At 43.4% G+C, this 16,067-nt stretch overlaps 1 protein-coding gene across 2 annotated transcripts in view; it reads left to right on the top strand.

Moving 5' to 3' along the window:
• Positions 1–13,696, top strand: part of LOC119390243 (2-oxoglutarate dehydrogenase complex component E1) — a 126,417-nt gene extending 112,721 nt beyond the window's left edge. For both annotated transcript variants that reach the window (XM_037657826.2, XM_037657819.2), the window contains exons 20-22: positions 1,288–1,451; positions 8,281–8,435; positions 11,103–13,696. In XM_037657826.2, the coding sequence (XP_037513754.1) occupies positions 1,288–1,451; positions 8,281–8,435; positions 11,103–11,199 (416 nt within the window). In that variant the 3' untranslated portion in view covers positions 11,200–13,696. The remainder of the gene's footprint in view (positions 1–1,287; positions 1,452–8,280; positions 8,436–11,102) is intronic.
• Positions 13,697–16,067: the final 2,371 nt, after the last annotated feature.

Genomic DNA, 16,067 nt, shown 5'->3' with positions numbered 1-16,067 from the left:
TTTATGACGCAGAGCAAAGTGAATAACTCATCTCTTTGTTATGTGTAAACACGCAGTGCTTTTTATTGTAGTTGCACATGTTCACTGAGGTATCATAGCTCTTGGTATCTCTACTACCAGGTGCATAGTATAATAGGTTTTTTTACCTTGCCTTTGTAGTTGGAAACATCTTGAGGAGCCTGTGAGTGTTCAAATAGCCCAGCAGGTGGGGGGGGGGGGTGAAATTGTTCTTGGGCCCCTTCACTAAACAATTTTAGTGTAAGGGCTCCATAGGTCGGCAAACTCACTCATCAGTCGACTCACTCAGACTCACATCGACACGCGGCTCTGAGTCTGAGTGAGTCCGTGTGAGTAAAGGTTTTGTGAGTGTGAGTCCAAGTGAGTTCGGCTGAGAAAAATCATAGTGAGCCTCAGTCCGAGTGAGCCCTAAGTCCAAAATATATTGCATGAGTGAGTCCGAGTGAACTAACGTTTTTGCCGACTGATGGTCTTATTTACTCAACTTCAGTATTACTATCCGCCTTATGTTGGCTCACGTTTATACTCGCGTATACTCACACATAGTTCAACACACTGTCGTTCATACGTCAGCTCAATATTTATTGATCAGAGGCGTGAGTTGCGGAGGGAGATGGGGAGGAGGTGCCTTGACCTCCCCCCACATACTTTTTCACGGAAAGTTATTGATAAAAATATCTCGTGTGAGCCACCTTTCAATAAAAAGGTCCTTATTGAATTGCAAACTCTGATAACTCGTATCTGAAGGTACAAGATCAAAATGTGCTAATATGTAGAGCACCCTTTATGCGAGATATTGGTGTTAAAGAGCGCTGACACTATGGCAAAAAAAAGCTAATAGGCTAACAGACTCATGAGTCTGAGTCTGAGTGAATTATACTTTGGTAACTGTGAGTCCGAGTCAGTCCGGTTGAGAGAAATTATAGTGAGTCTGAGTCCGAGTGAGTCCGGATGAGGAAAAGTTTGATGAGTCTGAGTCAGAGTGATCCCTAAGGGCAAGATATGTTTTGTGAGTGAGTCTGAGTGAGCTCCACATTTTTGCCGACCTATGAAGGGCCCAATGATTAACATCACTTCACATGACCACAATGCAATGCTTATTAATACAGGAAGAAAGAAAATGGTTGCAATATATATAGTTCCAGCTTGCAGCATGCAAAATTTGCAGTTTTGTCTTGTTTGCCTAGTGGTGACTGTCAATGTGGGCACTGTTGGAGAACATTGCTATTGCCTGCTAAAAGAGCAGTGCCCTCTGTGGCTTGCTTGCAGGTACGTCGTTTCTGCGGCTGATCCCAGATAGTGGCCCAGCCAAGGACAATGCATCAGCTGTGCGCCGCCTCCTTTTGTGCTCTGGAAAGGTGTACTACGAGCTCACAAAAGAGCGCAGAGCACGCAACCTCGACTCTGAAGTGGCTATCACACGTGTCGAGCAGGTAACCTGCCTGCCTTCTTTGTATGCTGTTGCAACAGCTTGCATGTTGGAGGTGCCACTACATAGTCATGTTACTTAAGTTGCTTATTCTTTTGTGATGGAATAGAAAAGACCATTTCCTGTTTGTATGAACACCTACACTGTCTCACGATCAGGGAGTGTAGGAAAAGACAAGGGGTGCCCAGAAAACTCGGTCTGTATGGGGCACCCTCTCAAGGTGAGAAAACCCGCTCAAGCAGGCAAGCACCAGGATAAGGGACATCATTTTGCTTTAAAAAACTGGTGCATTCTTGGGGGTGCCAGAATTCAAGTTCCTCCTCCATATGAGGCCTACATACGCTATGCCTTTAGGTTACTGCCGTGGTGTACACGAGAACAAAGACTTATAATTAAAGAGAATCTAGATTTTTACTCATGAGGTGACGTTCTTCTCTGTGGCTTAAAATTTCAGCTGTTATTTGGGCTGCAGGTGGAACGGTAAGCAGATGACACTGTTGAATATTTTTTAATGTCAACAGTGGAAGGCAGTTCACGAAATAGCAGGAACCACATTGAGCAAGGTGTCAGAGAAAGCAAAAGCAAACTGCAGCAGTGCCACTCGCCTGGAATAAACCACACTTTGTCATGAAAGCTAAAGTCAGTGCTAAGGAATATTTGTTCCACTTTTTTATGCACTTATGTCGAGGGGTTTTCTTGTGGTTCATTCTGCATGACAGAGTACAGTCGTCGACCGATTTTCCGGACCTGGCGGGGACCGCAAAATAGTCCGAAAAATCTAACAGTCCGAAAAAGTTAAGACATGAAAATGAAGTTTATTCGGATTAGAGCAGCCAAAAAAAATTTCTTAATACTGCCCAGCTTTATGCTACGCTTGCAGACGAGCATATTTGGTTGTATTTGGGCTACAGTGATGTCAGTGCGCCAATGCGCTGACATCACTGTAGTACCCATTTTAACAAAAGTTATGGTACTTCGAGCATTCATGAGCAAAATCCCAGCTTGACATAGACTCACTCGCGAATGTTCAACATGATACCATAACTTAATGGGTTTAGAACATCCATTTTTGTTGTACTGCATACAGTTCTGATTTCAGATTACTGTGATATGTGGATTTACATTGTAACTCGCTCAGTTTAGGAAAAACCTTGCTCCCCAGAACGCACGTGAAATGTTTTGTATTTTAGAAACTGCACATTATGCTAGAAAAATAATTGCATATTTTAAATCAGCCCACATATCTACATAAACTCTGCAAGTTTCACCAAAATTTATCAAGAAATAAAAGAGAAAAATTTAAGAGAAGTGTCCCCCTTTAATTGTAACTTTCCGATGGTGATTAAATGCATCAAAGACACAATGTTGCACAGTAGACTCTCGATAATTCATGCTTGCTCTTAGGATTTTGTTTGAATTATCAGAAGTTCTTATAAATATCACTCGGGGCAACGTTCCAACTGGCGTTGTGGTGTTTATTGTTTCTCAGTGCCACAACAATATTATAGACAGCTCTGCATGATTGCCAGTAAAGTTTTTAGATGTCAGCGTTAATACTCATACTCATTATTATAGAACGCGTGCATGCTTGTGTAATTAAAGGACGAAAAGTGCTCAGTCTCGTGGCAGTTAGTAGCCCCTTCCCAGTTTTAGGATGCTCTCCTGCATGACAACAGTGTACTGCGGCGAAAGTGGCTTTAAGAAGTGTTCAGCGCGTGATAGATCAAGGCCTGGCAGCTTCGTTTTTTGTTTTTTTTCCTTCCTCAGTCAGCATGCGATTGTTGGTGCACGTGGTTTGGCTAGTTGAGCCCTTTTGTAGGCAGGCAATCGGCTTTATTTGCAGCTGTTAGTGACATAGCAAATGTTTAGCTAGAAGCAACAGAGGCAGCAAATATTTCTAGGCATGGATAAGGGAGAATTTTGAATCAACCGAATTTGTGCAGTAGGGCATTTTGAACTAAGTGGCTTTGAAATACATTGAAAACATTGAGTGGGCGAACCAAAAATTTAAGATTTGTTTGAATTAACTGAAAGTTTGTAGGGTATGTCCAGATAAGATCGAACACGAGGTCCCGGTCACCATTCCCGATTGTGATGAAATTTGCTGTAGGTCTAGGCATTACACCCAGAACAATGGTCTCACAGTTAGTTTTGCGAAAAAAAATTTTGTTCGCCTGAAAAAAAATCTACATATAAATTTTGGCCGCAAAAAACACTTTTCTGCCAATTTCGCGATTTCTGAATTTTGAGTGCACCTAGGGAAAAAACGGTGCACTTCTTCGTCACAATAATTATTCCCCTTAAAGAACAAGTGAAATACAATCTTATGAGTCTATTATTTCCTTTGCTTGTCGAAGCACGTTTGAAGAAAAAAATCACAAACTTGGCAAATCGCACAAAATACCTCTGTTTCAGGAATTCATTGCTGCAAGCAAGTTAAAGTGAGGATAATAAAAATCGGTACATATTAACTTTGATACTTCCGCTCTCTTTTAAAATAATTTGCGTGGTTTTATCGCGCTCCGTTTTACTCGATAATTGGGCTGAAACGTAAGTGATTTACCAAAAACGCCGAACTTTGAAAATGATTTTCTCAAAAAGGCCATTTTTAATTTTTTTTTAAAATCCCTCTGATTGAAGTCAAGGACGTCATCTACCATTGTGCAGAAAAAAACGTTGCATTATTTTGGTTGCTAGCAAGTCATAGTGTGTCAAATGTGACCATGCCAGGCTAGCGGCCGCGTCGTTCGTTCTGGGCTGAAACTCGGATATAAGATGCTAAAAACCAGGGGTGAGACAGCTGCGCATATTGCGCATTTTTGATACGATTCCGTTTTCCTGCGCCAAGCTGCTCCAAAAGCATAAAAATTGCAAAAATTGCGCCGAACTGCGCCGAAACGGCCCCACAATCAAGAATTTTCAAGCCCGCGTCACTTTCAGCGTGGGAAAACGTAACTTTAGAAGCAGCGCCAGGTATACGTTCGCAGAACACGTTAACGCGCCCAAGCGTGTCCTTCTACGCGCCTTTGTAATAGAGGCTTCCATAGTGCTGTGGTAATCTCCTCTGAGCGGTTGTAAATATGTGTAGTGTCCGAGCGGTAACGACGTAGTGTCCGAGGGGTAAGGTTTCTCGGCGCTCGCGACGCATTTTTGAAGGCGGTCCCTCACGAGGTGGCAGCGAACGGTGGCGCAGCGCGCTTTTGTTATCACCTATTAAAAGCGTGCGGTACACTTGGCGCTACGCCACCCGCGCAGCCGAGCAGATAGCTGAAGGCGCTTTATTTTAGGCAGTTTTCGAATAGCGTACGTTAAGTTAGCGTTAGCGTTTGCGGCCCACTATTTCCGTCACTTAACGGGAGCCCGCAAGCGGTTAGCGTACGACGCATGCGCAGTTGTGCGAAAAGCCAACGCAAAGCTTTGCGTACGCTATTCGAAAGCTTCCCGAGGGTTCGCCCTTCAGGGAGGGCAAATGTTAATCGCAGCGCCCCTCCTTCCGATTAAGTCAAAGTATGGGCGGTATCGACTTTGCCCCCCCCCCCCCCCCCCCCCTTCGTGCGCACGCCTATGGCGGTGGTCATACTGGCGCGTTCGTCGGTGACCATACTGCTTTTGTTCTTTCCTGATGTTACGCGCGAAGGCGTCGCCGCAATCGCGTGCTAGTCGGAATCATTCATTGACCGTTCAAAGACGTACTGCTATGTGACTATACAATTCTTGTGCAATCAGTTTTTATTGCGATAGCAATTATATGGACAGTCTCGAGGGGTTCTTGCCGTTCTTGCCGTCGCCGTCATGTCCTTCGGTATGAAGTCCAAATTGATAAGATCCCCCCGCGAATTGTATGTTCTACAGCAGGTAAAAGCACGCGAGCAGAGGCGACATACGCGGCCGAAGCAAACGAGCCGTCCCATTGCCGTCGCTCGGAGGCTGCATGCGATAACATCACCCCGCTCGGAAGGCTTGCCGTCGAAGCAGACAGGAAACGCCCCGCCCGTTTTTAACAAGCCTTAAAAGACACGAAGACGCGAGGGGGGGGGGAGTGTCGCGCGAGGAGCAACTTTGAACTTTGCGCGGTCGCGATCACTGGCGCGCGCGCTATCTCTAAAGCCATCACAGCGGGGCGGGTACGTGCTGCGCTCTCAAAGCAAAGTGACTATGCGGAGAACATGGCTCCCTGGAGCGGCCGTATTTTCTTACACCATCGTTTTATAGTTACGCGACATCGGATACAAAACAGTTAGCTGCCAGCCTTACTTCGTGTAACACTACAATTTGTTGCTATCGCATTCATTGTTTCGCCCTTGCGGTGAAACTGTGACTTTTTTTATTATTTGAGAAGTGTGATGTTTTTTCTTTTCTTATTTTCAAATGTAAAGTGAACCTACTTGGAAAAACTTTTTTTTTATCTATTTCATATGTTGTTACCAAGGTTATATAAATTGCGTGGTTTGTAAAAAGGTAGTGTAGTTCATACCTGGCAATAATCTGTTAAAAAAAGCTTTCTCCAAAGGCTCTTTGAATGTAATGTGTATTCTAAGCCGATTAAAATATGTGCTTGTTCCTCCAAGTTACTACAAATTTGTTTTTTTCAAGCTCCAAAAACGACAATAAATGCCGCTAACTGCTCCCAAACAAGGTTCTCCTGCTCCTAAATTGAAATTTTGCTGCTCCCAAAACTGCTCCCAAATCGATTTCAGCCGTCTCACCCCTGTAAAAACACTTGTACGTGACATAATCACAAATCAGCAGCTCCACACCAACAAATGTGCAGCCCGGTGTCATGGCTAAGCAAGCTTTGTCTTGGGATCAGCCGCTTGACAATCCCGCAGCAGGGCCGCTCGATGCTGCGGGCGCTGACATTACATGAGTGCCGCTTTGAATGCGGATGAGCTCCGCTTGAGCGCCAAACTACGCTCAGAGGACAAACGAGAGAAGGAATGCATGACTGGGAAAGTTAAAGGCTGTTAAGTGCCAACAAATGTCGTAGTATGCAACGAAAACTCTGCCGGCGATTTCCCAGTGAGCGCCTCCAACAGTGCGCTCATGTGTTGCTTTCTCTCTTCGGATGGCCTAAATATAATTAGGTTCATTCTATGAGCAACATATGGCACAAAAGAAAGCCACTGACATCTAAAGAAAGCTGTCATACGTGCTTCCGATGGTCGAGCAACTCAAACTGCAGTTGTTCATCTTGTGCCAGAACACTTGTGTCAGCCGGCTGTGAAAAAAAGTGTGTCCAAGTCCTTTACGTCATTAAAGAACCGCTTTTACAATACTGTATTGTTGGGCGTCCGCAGATAGAATATTCAACGCAAGTCGAGCGTTTATCACGATATTATGCAGCTTGGGGCATAACAGCAGGGAAAAAAAATACATCCGGGCTGTATTGAAGGCCCTCACTGGGAAATTGCCGGCAGAGTTTTCGTTGCATATTATGACATTTGTTGCACTTAACGGCCTTTAACTTTCACAGTGATGCATTCCTTCTCTCGTTTGTTCTCTGAGCGTAGTTTGGCGCGCAAGCGGAGCTCATCCACTGTCGAAGCGGTACTCATGTAATGTGAGTGCCCGCAGAATCGAGCGGCCGCTGCTGTGGGTTTGTCAAGCGGCTGATCCCAAGACAAAGCCTGCTTAGCCATGACACCGGGCTGCGCATTTGTTGGTTTGGAGCTGCTGATTTGTGATTATGTCACGTACAAGTATTTTTAGCAACTTATATCTGAATTTCAGCCCATAACGAACGACGCAGCCGCTAGGCTGGCATGGTCACATTTGACGCACTATAACTTGTTAGCAACCAAAATAATGCAACGTTTTTTTCTGCACAATAGTAGACGACGTCCTTGACTTCAATCAGAGGGATTTTTAAAAAAAATTAAAAATGGCCTTTTTGAGAAAATAATTTTCAGTTTGGCGTTTTTGGTAAATATCTTACGTTTCAGCCCAATTATCGAGCAAAACGGAGCGCGATAAAACCACGCAAATTATTTTAAAAGAGAGTGAAAGTATCAAAGTTAATATGTACAGATTTTTATTATCCTCACTTTAACTTGCTTGCAGCAATAAATTCCTGAAATACCGGTATTTTGTGCGATTTGCCAAGTTTGTGATTTTTTTCTTCGAAAACGCTTCAACAAGCAAAAGAAATAATAGACTCATAAGATTGTACTTCACTCGTTCTTCAAGAGGAATAAATATTGTGACCAAGAAGTGCACCGTTTTTTTCCTAGGTGCACTCAAAATTCAGAAATCGCGAAATTAGCGGAAAGGCGTTTTTTGCGGCCAAAAGTTGTATATTTTTTTTCAGGCGAACAAAATTTTTTTCCGCGAAACTAACTGCAAAACCATTGTTCTGGGTGTAACGCCTAGACCTACAGTAAATTTCATAACAATCGGGAATGGTGACCGGGACCTCGTGTTCGATCTTATCTGGACACACCCTGTATTATCACAGTTCGAATTATTGAGAGTCTACTGTATTTAACACTGTCATAGACATTGAGTGCATTAAAAAAAAATACACATGCAGCATTTTGTTACAGTCTTTTTTACATAATTCGTGGGTCTAGTTTCTGAAGTGTTCATATTGGTGACAAGTGAGTTTCATATGTAGTTTCTCAGGTACCTACACAGTGATTGATGTGAGCCTGTATAAAGCATTTCTAATTTTTAAGCAGAATCTCTGTGCCAAAAAAAGTGCGCTCATCTAGCCAGTATCAGTATGGGATGCTAATGATGCAGTGGGCAGGACACGGAAAGATAGATGATGCAAGTGCTGTAATGCACACCTAAGGTTTAGGTGTGGCTCGCAATGTGGTGTTTTTCCTGTGCAGCTCTGCCCATTCCCGTTCGACCTGGTGAAACAGGAGATTGACCGGTATCCCAACGCCGAGATCTCCTGGGTTCAGGAGGAACATAAGAATCAAGGCTTCTGGTACTTCGTCCAGCCACGGCTACAGACTGTGGTTGCCCACCAGAAACCCATCCAGTAAGTGACCCTTCTCGTCACACTGCCATTGGTCTGAATAATGAAGGGGGAGGAGGGGGAGGGTGAACTGCTGGCAGTCAAGATAGCAGTATGACTAGGCCTCAGCTTGTGCACATTCCGTGCACATTGGGAAGCTTAGCAGTCTTAGCAGTCACCGAGTGTTACTTCTTGCTTCATTGAAGCATTAATTATTTTGATGTTAGATGTAGCACTGAAACTACTTAGGTTATAGTGAAGGATTTTAGATCAGTGCAAATGCTTAAATACCCTCCTATTATATGATATGCATGCTACCTCATGTACATATGCAGCTGCCCAGCACACACGTATGGTTCTGGCGTCTCAGTGCAGTGCTCTATCACAGTTTCGCTGGATCATTTTAGCACAGCGCAATTAGTTCAGTTTTTTATTACACAATGAAGGCTTCTTGCGATTTCTAAACAAGAGCTTAGCAATAATATAAAAGTTTTGAGAAATTGATAGAGTGTGTAAGCAGTCCTTTCTTTAGCTTAATTGTAGGCTTAGCGCTGCAATTAGAGGGACAATGTTAAGTTTAGCCCCATTGCCTGGCTACCTAGCAGATTTATATTTACATGCCACTCAACAAAAACCTTGAAGGGCCCTTTTAGAAACTTAGCTGGTCTTAATGGCCCAACTTTTTTCTTTCACACTTTCACTCACACTTACAAGCTGCTAGCTCTCCACCACAACAGTGAGAACCCCACATTTTTTCTAGGGCTCGCAGCTTGTCTGAAAATCAGCTTGAGGGCTAATTTTGACACAGGCTGCTACAGTGAAATATCTTTAGCTTACGTTTCACTGGACTGGAAAGAACAATGTTGAATTATCGAGAGTACTAATGAACGGCAAGCAAATGTTTACTACAGTAAACCTCGATGTCAGAAAGTTTATAAAATCTGCAATTCACTTCATTACTTCTAAACTTCATTTTACAGTAAGAGCTTGTTAATTTGGTCCTCATTAATTAGGAAAATCGGATAATTTGAACTCCTTCTCTGATCCACGAAAGCATATGCATTTTTTGTTGGCATCAAACTCTCGTTAATTCGGAACATATTTGGCCGCAAACCGGTTAGTAATTCGGATGACGTTTGGAGTGCACCGAGCGCGAAGCGGCCGTGCAATAGAGCAAAAACGACATTCGCGATCCACCGAAACAAGGTGGCGCAGTCCGCATTGCCCTCCTCATCAGTGCAACCCATATGATAACGACAGGAAAGAACGCTTCATGCCTATTTGCATTTACCACTGCTTGTGACACCGAATTGGTCGGTTAGCCATTCTCTGTCGCGGTGTTGGTGATGAGGGCTTCAGCAATTGTGGCAAACTTATTTCATTTTTGTGTTTACTCGGCACATGTGAACTGCATGGGTGCTATCTATGATTGCATTGATAGCAAATACGGCATCGTCCGCAGGTGGCTGCGACAAGCAGCAGTTTCGTTTTCACCTCGTGCCTTAAGAACTGTGTGAATGCTATGATTGCGTTGCTAGCAACTATAAATTTGTCCAAAGTGGATGTGGCACTCAGTAGCTTTGTTTCGACTCACACTGCGTTGGCAATGTTACAGAACTCAAACATGGCGGAAGCTGTTGAAGATAAACAGCGTTTCAGCCGCTCTCTGCATGCTGACATAAAACTCACTTGCTACATCGCGATGCACAAGCAATCTGTTGCTGGCCATTTTGGCTGCGAAAAAATCAAGTGCACGGGGTGGTTTTAGTGGTGGCAGCATGGAATAAGAGAGGGAGTGCAGAGCATATTTCAGGTCAAGACACAGGCGCCTTGCGTTGTGGTCGCATTGCGAACGAAGTCACGAGTGACAAAAATTGCGGCTTTTACACTGCTCTTATGCCCAACATTCAGAGCAGCTGTTATTTATTTTTTTTCTCTTCTGACAAATGTTGAGGAACACCCAACCGTATTTGACTGAGATTATGTGTGCCACGTCATGAGCAAATGCTCCATCCTTTACTGCTGCTTCAGGCACCACTCTAGTGGCTGAACATAGAACATCACACACACTGCATTCAGTCAAAGTTGGCCCCAACCAGAGGTGAAACGGAGCTTCAAGATGCAATGGCATACTTGCATTGATACTGACCGATGCAGTGAGGCAGAAAAAGTGAAGGCACCAACGCACCCGAGTACATTTTGTTCACATCACTGCTATATTGGCTCGTATATTGCACTACATATGGTTTTCAGCTGGGTGAGTGCAGACAGTAGAGCGCAATGCCCTGCTGTCATTGAAACCATCAGTAGAAATGCAACAATCAGCATTGGAAGTAACTATTGGATGCCTCTTGTGCAGTGGCAGCCTCTGTCCAAGCGGTGCACATTGAGGTGCAGTTTATGGTTATTTGCTGTTACGTCTCAGTAAACCTGAGTTGTAATGTCACATTTTGTTCCATCTGCTTTTTTCCTTTTGTTGTTGTTGTGGGTCAAAAATTTTGTCTTGATAGTAAGGCTTAGATGTGTAAAGAAAAAGATAAAAAACCTCCATAAAATTTCAGTGTACTCTGCATTGCGTAGTAGTTTGCATCGAGAAAGGAAAGAGTTCTTCATTGCCACGTTGACTGTTGCTAAGAGAATTCTCATTGTTTCCATTCAGACCCTAATAGACTACTTGCGTGCATTTTACAGGTATGTGGGCCGCGCTGTCTCACCATCAACAGCGACAGGCAGCAAGCATGTGCACAAGAAAGAGTCTGAGAAGCTCCTCAATGACAGTTTTGCCTGAGCGTATTGTCTTATTTGAAATTGTGGGAGGGGAGGGAGGAGAAGCTTTGTATTTAAACCCAAGCCAAGATAAGGAAGTGGACGATGAATTGCCATTGTTTGCCCGCTCCTTTGTAGTCAAGGCCTGCTTCTTGCATTTCTAGAAAATTGGCCTTTCACGTTGCCGCAGATTGCACGGATGGCACCAGCACATCTTGGCAGTTACCGGGGTCTTTGCTAGCTCTGCACCACGTGCTGTGAAGTAGATCTGATATAAACAGCTAAGTCTACTGTGCAGCAGGATGAACTCTTGTGTACTGTTCAGGCAGGTTATCTTTATGTGCTTTCAGGCGCTTTATGGGAGTGTTTGCAGGGTATGAGATGAAAACAGCAGTCTGATTTAATGTTGTGTTAATGATGTTTTGTGCTGTTTTTTTTTTTTCCGTTGTGCACTTAGAGCTCATTCTTTGTGGTGCTGTCTCTTGTCATGCAAACTTATCTCTTTGACAGCAGTGTAATGTCATGCCTACAATGGAGATTGAATGGGTCTCCAGTGCGTTAAAATAGTTACGCACAACTTTTGAAAAAACTAGGCGTTCACATGCCTCCTACCTGATGTTGTTGCTGCCTTACATTGCTGTATGGAGGTGCTTTTGTTATGCAGTAAACATTTTGTTTTTGTTAGGAGCGCATGAATATTTAAAATTTAGAATATAAATTCATTACTCCAAGGTGTTTGATTCATATTCGGTTCGAGAATTTGCAACACGAAGTAATCTAATATTAATTTCTTTTGAAAATATAAGGGAAAATAACACTTATGGGCGTTTCATAGAAGACTGAACAATGTATGTGAAGACTGTTCCAAATGATTCTTCTCCAAGACTGCGGCGGTTGTTGCACAGTTGCAGCAGTTCCTTAGAAAATGCACAGGGCACATAACTACTGCTGTATAATATCCAGTCATTCTATAAGAATGACTCGCTTTTAGGCATGTAGCCTATATACGAATTACTTCCGATTTATTATTTGACCAGCTCCGCCACGTTTACTATGTGCAGTGCTGTAGTACCACATTTCTTAAGCGCATGCTGTTGTACATACCTCTGCTTATGTGTTTCAGTAACGTCATTGCTATGTTGTGCCAGATAATTTAAAGCAGTTGTTTGTCATAAACGAATTTCCCAGTAATTTGGGTGTGTTATTGTAAACGATATTATACATACATGTGTTTGAGTACAGTGCACTGTTTTGAAATATATTCAGAGTATCGATGCAAAGCATGAGCTTATATAATGTTCAAGTGACTACTTGCCCTTTTTTGCCCTGTCTGAAGGCTGCATTGCAAGGTCGTCAAGATGAGACAGAAAGTGCCCACACAAGAGAAAGTAGTTTTCTAGTGCTTGAAGTTCGCACAGCTCTTGCATTGAAAGTGTAGGCCAGTGATTAGACTTTTTCTGACCCTGTGTAGTTGAGGGAAGAGAAGTGTGCTGGAATAGGCAAAAGCGCTCCAATAACGCATGTGCATTACAGTAAAATCATTGCTGAAGGATTTCTAGGTATTGATAAATGTTAATCTTGTTTTATAATTTAAATGCATGAGGAAAGAAGTATGTACCTACACACAACTGTGTTAAACATTCAATGCCTGCGTATGGCAGGCTTTTTATGTTAATAACGGCAGTGTTCTTATAATCGTGGAAACTTTTGTTTTATACAGTATCAGACTGCGACCTGCCCTTTTTAGTCTTGCATCAAATGGCATGCCTAAATCAAATGGCTGGAGGCTGTAAGGCAGTAGCAGTTCTTTCTTCTTGGAAACTCAGCCTAAATCACAGTAAAGGCCAGTGGTGCAGTGGGGTGTTGTCTCTTGATGATTTTAGACTTTAATGATGTTATTTGACTGGCAATTATCATTGCACCAGTACCTTGCTGTTTTGTGCTTAAGAACATGAGCTATTGCTCTCCTGTTTTTCAACTGCAGCCCTTACATTTGCACTGAATTTCCGGCTCAGTGTAGATTTAAGAAAACACATGCAGTACTGAAGAACAGTGTAGCTACATTGAATGGCTGTGTCTTAAAAGGTGCGGTTTCATTTGTTTTGAATGACGTCTTGTCCCACTGTTACTTGAGCATGTGATGCACTGTTGACTACAGTTTGTTTTGCCTTTACATTTTGTCACAATGCTTGCATTGTTATTTAAGCAGTTCATTCCTGTTCTGTAATGTCTTTAACCTTGCTTTTGCTTTCTGTTGTAATAGAAATCGCATTTTCTTATGTCACAGCTTTGTCTCATCTGTATTTTAGTAAGTGCACAACTCTTGGAAGATGCAGCTAATTTTATTCAAACTGCTGCTTTTTTCCGTGTTAAAAATCGTGTGCCTTGTGGCCCCGTTGCCAGGCTCTCATGCACATAGACGCATTTTCGAAACTGGGCAACTTTGTAGTTCTTAGTTGTTGCTTTGAAGTTGAAAGTCATTGTGTTCCTGCAGTAAAAGTGTTTACCAGCAAGCCTGATTCAGGCCCATTTATTTAAAAGAAGTTTTGCATCAAGGAATGAACCGCATGGATGGACAGCGTTGTTCACTGCGGTACCATCTGTTAAAGTGAAATGACGTACGTACTCTTGTGCTGTCCCTTTAAGCCAGTGACAAAACAAAGTGACCTCAGTAATAATAATGCTGAAACAGTGCTTATACTTACTTTGTCCACAGTGTTGGATGAGGCGAAGCGATGAATGGTGAGAGAGAGCAATTCCACATTGCATAACATCTGCACAAGCACACTATATGAAGTATTGCATAGATGGAAGGCAATGGAACACATTATTAATCAGCAGCATGATTGAGAAAGGAAATGTCATAACTACACATCATTATTGAAGTGTCACTCCTGCAGGCACCTCTTTTTGTGAGATAAGCCTCCGTTAGTTCTCATGCATCTTTATTTTTATGCCTTATCTCAATTAATGTAAAATTTTTGTCTGATAATATGCGCATGATAACAGATCTATCTTGAAAGCCGACATATACAAAGAGGTGATCACACGTGGTTGAATGAAATGTTTAATTAAGTAAAAACCACAAGTCTCAACCTCTAATCATCCCAGCGATACTTGGCTGAGTGCATGAATGTTCTCCATATAGTTCCCTGTTGCATACAGTTCAGAGCTCATAGGTGGATGCCACATCCTGGCTTGGTAGCAGTTAGCAGCGGGTGCAAAGGTTGAGCAAGCAGAGTTGGCTGGCCACTTTGTGCACACTGTTCTCTCCACATTTCTATGTACTCGATTACATGTATAACTGATTACTTGTAATCAATTTCTTTCTCGTATTTTTGTCATTGATGCAATACTTTCGTTTTGGTTATGGCCACTGTAACCCATTTAACCCGATTACTTCTTTTCTGTAATCAGTGACATGTAACCATTACTTTATTCATTAGATAAGCTTGTGACAGGATATGCCACTTTTAACTTTTGTATTTGGCACTAACAAAAGTAGCATGCCTGCAGCTGTGGAACACAGTAGACTGATGGATGTGCATGTTCTGACAGTCAATCCTGAGTGCTCTGTATCTGTTTTGTCATCTCAAGGACAGGTTGTGCAGCCTGTATTGTCTGCACCGCATGTGGCTATCCCACCATAGTTTCACTTTTCAGTTTTTGTTCGATAGCTTCCGAACTTTGTTCTAGAATTTCGCCATCTGTAACCCGGAGTTTGCGGCATTAGTGAAAGTTTGTTGCGTCGCAGAACGATGTGGCACAGAGACATAACATCAGTGATTTCACTCCTGCGCCAACTGCGCCAAAGTGCGCCAAATTGTATTTACTGCGCCATCCTGATAATATCAACGAAATTTGCGCCAAACTGCGCCAAAGTATCGGGTTTGGGGGCGTCTATCACCGGAAATCGCACCGCCGGCGCGCCAGAACATGTGCAGCTCGATCTTGGGGCTGCCAATAAAGTCGCTATCATGGACCGAGAATTATTCCGCTGAATAAATAGCGCTCGCGCGTGCGTTCCGAGTAAGCCACGATGCCATGCACGGTGCCGACGCAGCTTCTGTTCTGCAAGTCGGCTCGACAGCAAAACGCGCTCTCCGCAGAGGCTCGTGACGTCTAGGCCTATCGGTAGCGAGAAAGTGCGACGGCGATTCATCCAGAAGCACACGCTGTTGGGCTAGTCGGTTCATGTTCTTTCAGAAGCCACGGAAGTGGCTATTTCGCGCAAAGAAAACACAAGGGGAGGGATAAGGGGAGCGCGGACGTCGTCTGTTCCAGAAACGCTGCTGATAGCTCGTTTCAAGCGTCGCACGGCACGTAATTAAGGAAATCAATGTTCAGTAATAACTACATGAGTGCCGCTAAAATGTCTGTCACTTGTGTTTCCGGACATCGCGGAATGAAATCTGGGATCGCTCGCAGTAGATATATGGGACAATATTGAATTTTCCTTGCTTCGCGTTTATGGAAGAGCACGCGAACGGTGGAAATGCGTTGACACTTTTCCTCAGGTATACTTTATCGATCGATCTTCATCCAGAACAGCTTTTTCGTAATTCCTTCCGCCAGCACGTCCGAGTTTGTAATCACTCTGCGGTAAATACCCCCTAAAAGGCCCTGCCCTTTCGAGCTCGTGTGCTGGGTTCCAATTCGAATTTTTTGCTGGCTTTTTTAAAAATATCATCTCATTAGTAAAATCATATCTCCTGGTCGGAGCAGCCGCAAATGCGCAGCTGTCAGTAGCGGGCCCGTCGCTGACGGCCCACAGTGAAGCGGCTACGCCATGTTACACGTCCGCCACTCGCTTTCGGGGGTCAATAGCTAACGGTTAAAAAAACTCAGTTTCGCTTAAGAGTGAAGCAATGGATGCGATACCAAAAAATT

Source organism: Rhipicephalus sanguineus, chromosome 1 (genome assembly GCF_013339695.2).
Source record: "Rhipicephalus sanguineus isolate Rsan-2018 chromosome 1, BIME_Rsan_1.4, whole genome shotgun sequence".
In the NCBI taxonomy this organism is placed as follows: Eukaryota; Metazoa; Arthropoda; class Arachnida; order Ixodida; family Ixodidae; genus Rhipicephalus; species Rhipicephalus sanguineus.
Note: the sequence above shows the minus strand (reverse complement) of the source record. Positions and strands in the feature narration are given on the sequence as shown.